A 7,437-nucleotide genomic window follows, 5' to 3' on the forward strand; every position below is an offset into this window, starting at 1 on the left:
CATATCACATGCTTATTACACTAACCATGAGCATGACCCATTATTCTCTCTCACCATGTTTCTACTACATTTGCATTTAGCAGCCTAAGATTAGAATTTATTCCCAATAGAAGACTTGTAGAATCATTCATTTTTTATAGGAAACTAGCCACAAACTCGCACGATGCGTGAGAAAATAAATATTATGCAATGAAGTGTAATATATAAAAAGTAACAATTCCTTCAAACATTTTCTTTTTTCCAATAAAAAAAAAGATTTTTACACTTAATTTTTTAAATCTTTTTATCTCTACAAATATATCATTTTAATATTTTTTTGTGTATTTCATTAATATTTTTTAAGGTGAACCATATTTTTCTAACTTTGTTATAGTGTGTTAAATTTGCTTAATATACAACTCATCTCTTAAGGAATAAGGAAATTATCATAATAATAAAAAATCACCACAAAATTACGATGTTAACTTAACGAAAATCAAAATAAAATTAAAGGAATAAAAAATAGATTTTATAATAATTTATTAGTCAAAAAATTGGTAGGCATATTCAAATTCCTATTTCTAAAAACAACTAAGTATTAATCCAAACCAAAATTCAATCAAAATTATAAATGGGAAAGAAAAGACTTTCTGATGGGAAATTAAAAAAGCACAATCCCAAAACACATATTAAAAAAAAACCATCAATCTTAATTTGAATTATAAAAAAGAACAAAAATCTTTTATGTGCAACTGTTCTCTTTTTCGGTATTTATTGTTATATATTTTATTTTTACTTTTTTTTTCTTCTCATCTTATGTTATTCAACATTTAAATTCAGTCACATCATTAAATTGTTTATATTTTCTCTTTTTTTTTTTAATAATTAAACATGGAATATTTTATTTAAATTAAAATCAATAAAATTATCCTTAAAAAATTGTACTTTTTTTTGTTACATTTAAACTTTGTCCAAGATTTTTCCTTACCTTTATCTTTTCATCTTCCTACTACCTTCTTCCTTAATATCACTATTTATCTCCTCACATCTTCCATATCATGAAATTATTTATATTTTTCTCTCCTTTTTATTAAAAAAAATTAAAATTTTAAAAATTTACTTAAATTCAATAAATAAAAGTGTCCTCATAAAGTGGAGTAATACTAGGGACACACTCATTCTCAAACCCAATACATCAAAGAAAAAATATAATACAAAACAAATGCCAATTGGGAAACACTAAATTTAAAAAAAAAAATGAGGATATCAAACCAAATATAATATAAAGAAACTAATAGTTATGGATATACTAACTTAAGGGTAGCAAAATTAAATGAAAAAAACACTACAATGCATATTTAATGCAATAACATCATCATCAAATTTTGGAAAACAGTAGGTTGCCTATGGAGAGAGAGAGAGAGAGAGATGGTAAAGAAAAAAAAATCAAATGTCAATTAGCAACTATTAAATGGAAAACAAAGAGGTTGTAAGGAAAAGTAAAAATAAAAAATAAATATGACTAATATGAAGAACATTAAAAACTTTACAGTGCAAGAAAATCAATAGTTACATTCACTTAAAAAATTGAATCAATAATCAATAATTATACACAATCATAGCAATGTATATATATATATATATATATATATATATATATATATATATATATATATATATATATTTAATAAGTCATTGTAATATATTTAAACTTACAACTAATCAAACTCTAATTCATAACTAAAAGGAGATATTCTCACGTAATAATAGAAATTACATAAGAAATAAAGTTAGAAAATTTTAAAATCCCTTTTTTGACATTTTATTTAACTTTATATATATATGTGTGTGTGTGTAATCTTCATACACAATTACATTTAAAAATCTAATAAACAATGCTACATCTCATTTAACACCTTTGTTATGAAAATCGTTAGCCAGTAAATATATGATAATAGTAAAAAATGTTATAAATGAAATTATGAAAAAAAGTGATAAAACTAATTAGTTATTATCATTATGAAGTAGTAGTCTATAATTTTACACATCTAAATAAGTGGAATATATAGAGTTTACTTAAGGTATATGTAAAGATTCACATTAAAAAAAAAAGATATGTAAAGGTTAAAAAAAAAAGATATGTAAAGGTTAAAAAAAAAATGTATATTCTATAAATAAATAAAAAGGTACATGTAAGGTTTTTATTAACTTAAAGAAAATGAAAAATCAATTATAAACAACAACAACAACAACAACAACAACAACAACAATAATAATATAGGGGTAATTACATTCCTCTTCCTTGAGGTTTGAAAAAATGGCATTCTACCCCAAACTTGAAAAGAAAAAATATTTTCACCGTTTACATTTGTTTGACCATACTTTGTTAAATTAATATTAAAATATTGTGTACTAACCTGCCTGAGCTTAAGGTAGGTTCCAAAATTATCCTTAATTTTAAAATTAAATTCTCTTAATTTAAAATTTTAAATTCAAGTGTATTTCAAAATATTAAGTAATGTCTTTTGCTTTTTTTCCCCCTTTTCTTTTCCCAATGAGTTATGGAGAAAATTGTCATTTCAAATGTTTTGGAATTTTATAAATTCGTATTTTAATTCTAAAGTTATGAGTAATGTCTTTACTAACCATGGTTAAACATTTATAAACAGATTCTTAAATAAATTTAAAATATTTTGTAATTAATAGAAACAAAATGGGAGAGCGTTATTACTTATTACCCCAAATATATTTAATAAGATCACCCTAAAAAAAATTATCTCGCGCAATGCATGGGCCTGCAACTAGTATAAGTAATTTTCAACTTAGGATACATTCCTTCAACTTCAAACTTTAAAGATTCTGCATGTGTCCAAAATTTCATCTAATCTTTTATATGCTCATCATTTATGCAAAATAATATTTGAAGGTGCTGCTTTGATGCTCAACACTTCTCTAGTCAGGACAGTTCTAAAAGGAAGGTACTTTATCGAGGCAAGAATGAACAAGGATTTGTATGTCATTCACTGCTTTGCCTTGCCAAGTATAGCCTCCTCACTTTTCTATTTCATCTATTAATTTGGTTGCGGAAGTTAAACTAATCTTGTGGCAAGATCGATTATGTCAAGTTAATGTTGCAAACCATGACAAATTGTAAGTCTTGTTGTAATATAGTAGTTTGGATCTTGCTAAATCTAGCTAGTTTTAATCTAAGAAGGCCTTCCTGAAAATAACCTATACAACAAAATATGTCGATGATAGTGGCTCCAACTTGTTCTAGAGTCTAGTAGCCACTATTCATTGTCTGGACCTTGTCAATTGGAGCTTCCAAAATTTGGTAGTGGGATTCTGCAGGTGAGGCAAATTTCTGCCTATGGCATATTACTCGGTTTGTCAATCCTTACAGTGGTTCAATACTCAATAGAAAAGACACATTTTTGCCGTACAAAAGGAAAACCATCTAGCACCCCCCCTCCTCTCCTTTCCCTTTTTTTTTATATTCAAATTTCATATAAAGAATTACTTGACACAGAAAGTTGTCACTTTATTGAAAATCTTTGGACATGTGGGTAATCATTATTCATATTAGAGTACCTAATTCCTAGATATTACTTGACTTGCCAAGCTGATAGTATTGACAATTAAACATGCCTAAAGACTTAAACAACCAGAATGGTAAATATATAAAAAGGATTTACATTGAACTAATAAATGATGATGAACCTGGAGGAACTGAGACCTCAATTGATCCTTCCATCATTTGTACCACTTTCTTCATTGTTGGCCTTAGTGATGGATCCTCCTGAATGCACCATATTGCAATCATCACATATTTCTCCATTCTCTTCATGTCCTCTATTGCCTCTTCATCATTCTCCACTAACAATTCCAGTTTCTTGTCGTTATAGCAATCATATGCCCAATTAGCTAGTATCATTTGATCCTCATCCTTTGCTTCTGCTTCAAAACTCTTCCTGCAACAAATGAGCTCTAGCAACAAAATGCCAAAGCTGTAGACATCCACCTTGATTGTAACAGGCATGTTTTTGAACCATTCAGGTGCAACATACCCTTTAGTTCCCCTGATTCCAGTAGTAGTACGAGTCTGATCTGCTTTCAAAAGCTTAGCTAATCTAAAGTCAGAAATTCTAGCTGAAAAAGAGTCATCCAAAAGGATGTTTTGTGGCTTGATATCACAATGTATGATTTGGGTGCTGCATTCTTCATGCAAGTAAAAGAGCCCTCTTGCCGTTTCTAATGCAATTTGAATTCTTTGGTACCAATATGGCTGCAAACCCCCAAATAGAAAGCTTGCTAGAGAACCATTACTCATGAATTCATATACAAGAAGCCGATGCTCCCCCTCATTGCAGAATCCTAGTAGTTGGACCAAATTTCTGTGGTTTGTTCTTCCAATAGCACTCACTTCAGCATTGAACTCCATATCGCAGTCTTTCACAAAATCATTCATCCTTTTAACCGCAACTAGTTTTCTGTCCTCATATTCTAGAACCCCTTTATAAACTTTTGCAAAGGCACCCCTCCCTAGCTCTTCCCTGAACCCATTTGTGGCTTCTATTAGTTCCTCATAAGTGTAACTTCTCAAATTCATGACTGGTGTAACCGGGTATGGATTACGGGCCTTCAGTTTCCAATATTTGAAACGAAAAGCAAGCAGAAAGGCAGCCAACAAGAAGAGTAAGTTCAGAAACGCCGAGCTGCTAAGGAGCACCGATAGAATAAGTCTCACAGTTGAATGATTTTTCTTCATCAAATCTGCACCTGATGGGTTAAAAGTAGAATTATCTTTCCTTATTTTGATTAGAACTTTGGTTCCAATTTCGCTGGGGTCCTTCTTCCCATTTGAGAGAGGAATTTTCTTTTTCCAACACTGCCCGCCTCCAAACACAGCCACTGCACAAAAACAATCACCCAAGCAAGCTTTCCTGCACCAATCCTCAGTTACGTTTACATAGCGTCCATAATCAGTAAAGGGCCAATTTACACTTACCATTTCACGTAAATCAAATTGATCTGTTTTTGAAGATGCTTCATCACAACTTTGTGGAAGAAAGTTTTGTCTGCAACCTTTCATAACATCATTTGGATCAATGAGGATGTATCCTGTTGGGCATATGCAATTTGGTCTTCCATACTCTCCTAGCTCGCAGTAGCTGTTGAACCCACAAGCTCCACTGCCTATTTGTTCTGTAATTTCGCATATATTTGGAGGCATAACAACGGACAAAATGGACCAGGCATTTGAAGTATTAGTGCTGCTTTTTTGGTAACCATAATGTATGAGAACTCCATCATATTCCATGACTACTCTTTGATAGAAGTTCTGTTTAGAAACAGAATTTGATGATACGGTCTTAAGTATGCTTCCGTTTGTAGCTGTGAGGTATATAGAGCCAGACTCATTGAAGACCACCTGAAAGCCACTGCCATTAGTTCCACTTTCCCAATAAGCAGTGTTAGACCAATAATCTATAGGGTATGCTAAAGTTTGAAGCACAAGATTTCCATCCGTTTTTAGTGCAAACTGGAACCTTCCTTTAGAGTTATTACTTTCTGAGTAATGAGCTACAAGCTTTCTTCCCCGGCTCATTGTTTGTGTAGGTAACATCGTGTCTGTTGGATGATCAAAACTCCGCCACAAATGGCCACCATCCTGGCTTGCCACCACAAAGTTTCCGGTGTCAAGCATGGCTGCATGGACAACTCCTAAATTGCCTTTGCCGGACTCAGAATTCCATATCTCTGTGCCTGTTGGGTCTCTGAGTACCAATTGGCCATCTTTGGTAAGTTCAACTTCGGATTTTGTTGGCACTAGATTATCTCCATTGGCTGACCAGACAATGGTTTTTTTAGGTATTTTGTTCAACCATATGGCTAGTAGATAGCCTCCATTTCCATATGGCTAGTAAATGATAAACTGTGAGGTGAATGATAAACTTGTATAATGACGAATCTACTTGAGTGCTTTATAATGTTTTCTTTACCCTCTCTTAAAAATTTCCACGTTTTTGAATTTGACCCATTCTCTCATATTGACTTCACTAATAAATTAAAAATTCCAAACTAATCACGCGTTTTGCCCTTGAAAATGCTGATCCAAATGGGCTCCAACATGTTGCGTAATTCTACCCAAAGAATTGCCAAGAAGGTTCCTAAAGGTGAAAGCCACTCACCATTTCTCAAACCCACCCACGTGAAAGCCACTCACCAATCACCATGTCAAGGAGAGAAGATATTTGTAAAGCCATAGTATTAGGAGTTTATAATTCATTGTAGTATAAATGATAAACTGTATTATGGCAAATTTACTGGTAGAGGAAGATTTGCATTTGGAATATTTTGTTATAAGTATGGGCAGTGGAACACTTTGTAGCATAAATGATAAACTATGAGGTGAATGATGATTTTGTATAATGACAAATCTACATGAGTCCTTTATTATATTTTCTTTGCAGTCTGTGAAGAGACTCTTTCTCTATTCTACTGCTGGAAACAAAGACATCAGCATTTTCTTCAGTGACTTTGATTTGATTCGATGCTCTTAACATGTGGTTTACATTTCCGGCATTAATTTGTACTCTCCTAAAATCTCCACTTTTTTGAATTTGGCCCGCTCTCTCGTATTTATTAGTATCGACTTTTCTACTGTCCATCTACTTCGGCATGTTTGTGTTTGGCACAAAAGTTTCCTTACGGAGGCAAGAATGAACACGGAGTTGACCCATTCTCTCATATTGACTAGTATTGACTTCACTACAGTCCATCTATGTTGGCATGTTTGTGTTTGACACAAAAGATTCCATACCGTCAATTCCCTTGTCACCAAAGATTCTCTGGGTTCATTTCATGATTCAAATTTAATGATACAAATCTAAAAAAGTACCACACTATCACTTCATTTAAAATTTTATATGACATAATAATCTATTAACAATTAAATCTTAATCATGAAAATAGACGTAATTGAGAGAACTTGAAATATAGAAGATCTTATTCCATTGTAAAATTTTCAAAATGTTTACGATAAGATCACAAGAAAAAAATGTTTCTAACAAATTACTACTCAAAATAGTTATAGACCCTTTTCTTGTTTATGGTGTGTGACTTTTCATACTTCAAAGCAATGTTGTGAATATCGTTTCGAACTCTATTTCAGTTTGTCCATTGGAACGGAATATTTCGGTACTGGTTTATTCTAGCATACCGTTTAGGGGTGTTTCTAGATTACTGCATGTGTGTGTGTGTGCGCGCGCGCGTGTGTGTATAACTATTATAGAAAACAACAAGTTTAATATATTTTTATTAAAAAAATCTCAAATAAAATGAGCATCTTATTACTTATTGTAAAAAAAAAAAAATAAATTACTTATGATTTTTTTATTTGTAAATAAAATTAAAATTCCAAACTGAGATTCAATCACACATTTTGTCCTTGAAAAC

The 7,437-nt window shown here is 31.5% G+C and overlaps 1 protein-coding gene across 1 annotated transcript; it reads right to left on the minus strand.

Moving 5' to 3' along the window:
* Positions 1-3,595: 3,595 nt before the first annotated feature.
* Positions 3,596-6,245, minus strand: LOC142620440 (G-type lectin S-receptor-like serine/threonine-protein kinase LECRK2). The gene is made up of 2 exons (XM_075793804.1): positions 6,213-6,245; positions 3,596-5,899 (listed from the first exon to the last, which is right to left on the minus strand). The coding sequence occupies exons 1-2, from the start codon at positions 6,243-6,245 to the stop codon at positions 3,671-3,673; spliced, it is 2,262 nt and encodes a 753-aa protein (XP_075649919.1). The 3' UTR covers positions 3,596-3,670.
* Between the last annotated feature and the right edge of the window lie 1,192 nt (positions 6,246-7,437).

Source organism: Castanea sativa, chromosome 12 (genome assembly GCF_040712315.1).
Source record: "Castanea sativa cultivar Marrone di Chiusa Pesio chromosome 12, ASM4071231v1".
NCBI classification, from domain to species: domain Eukaryota; kingdom Viridiplantae; phylum Streptophyta; class Magnoliopsida; order Fagales; family Fagaceae; genus Castanea; species Castanea sativa.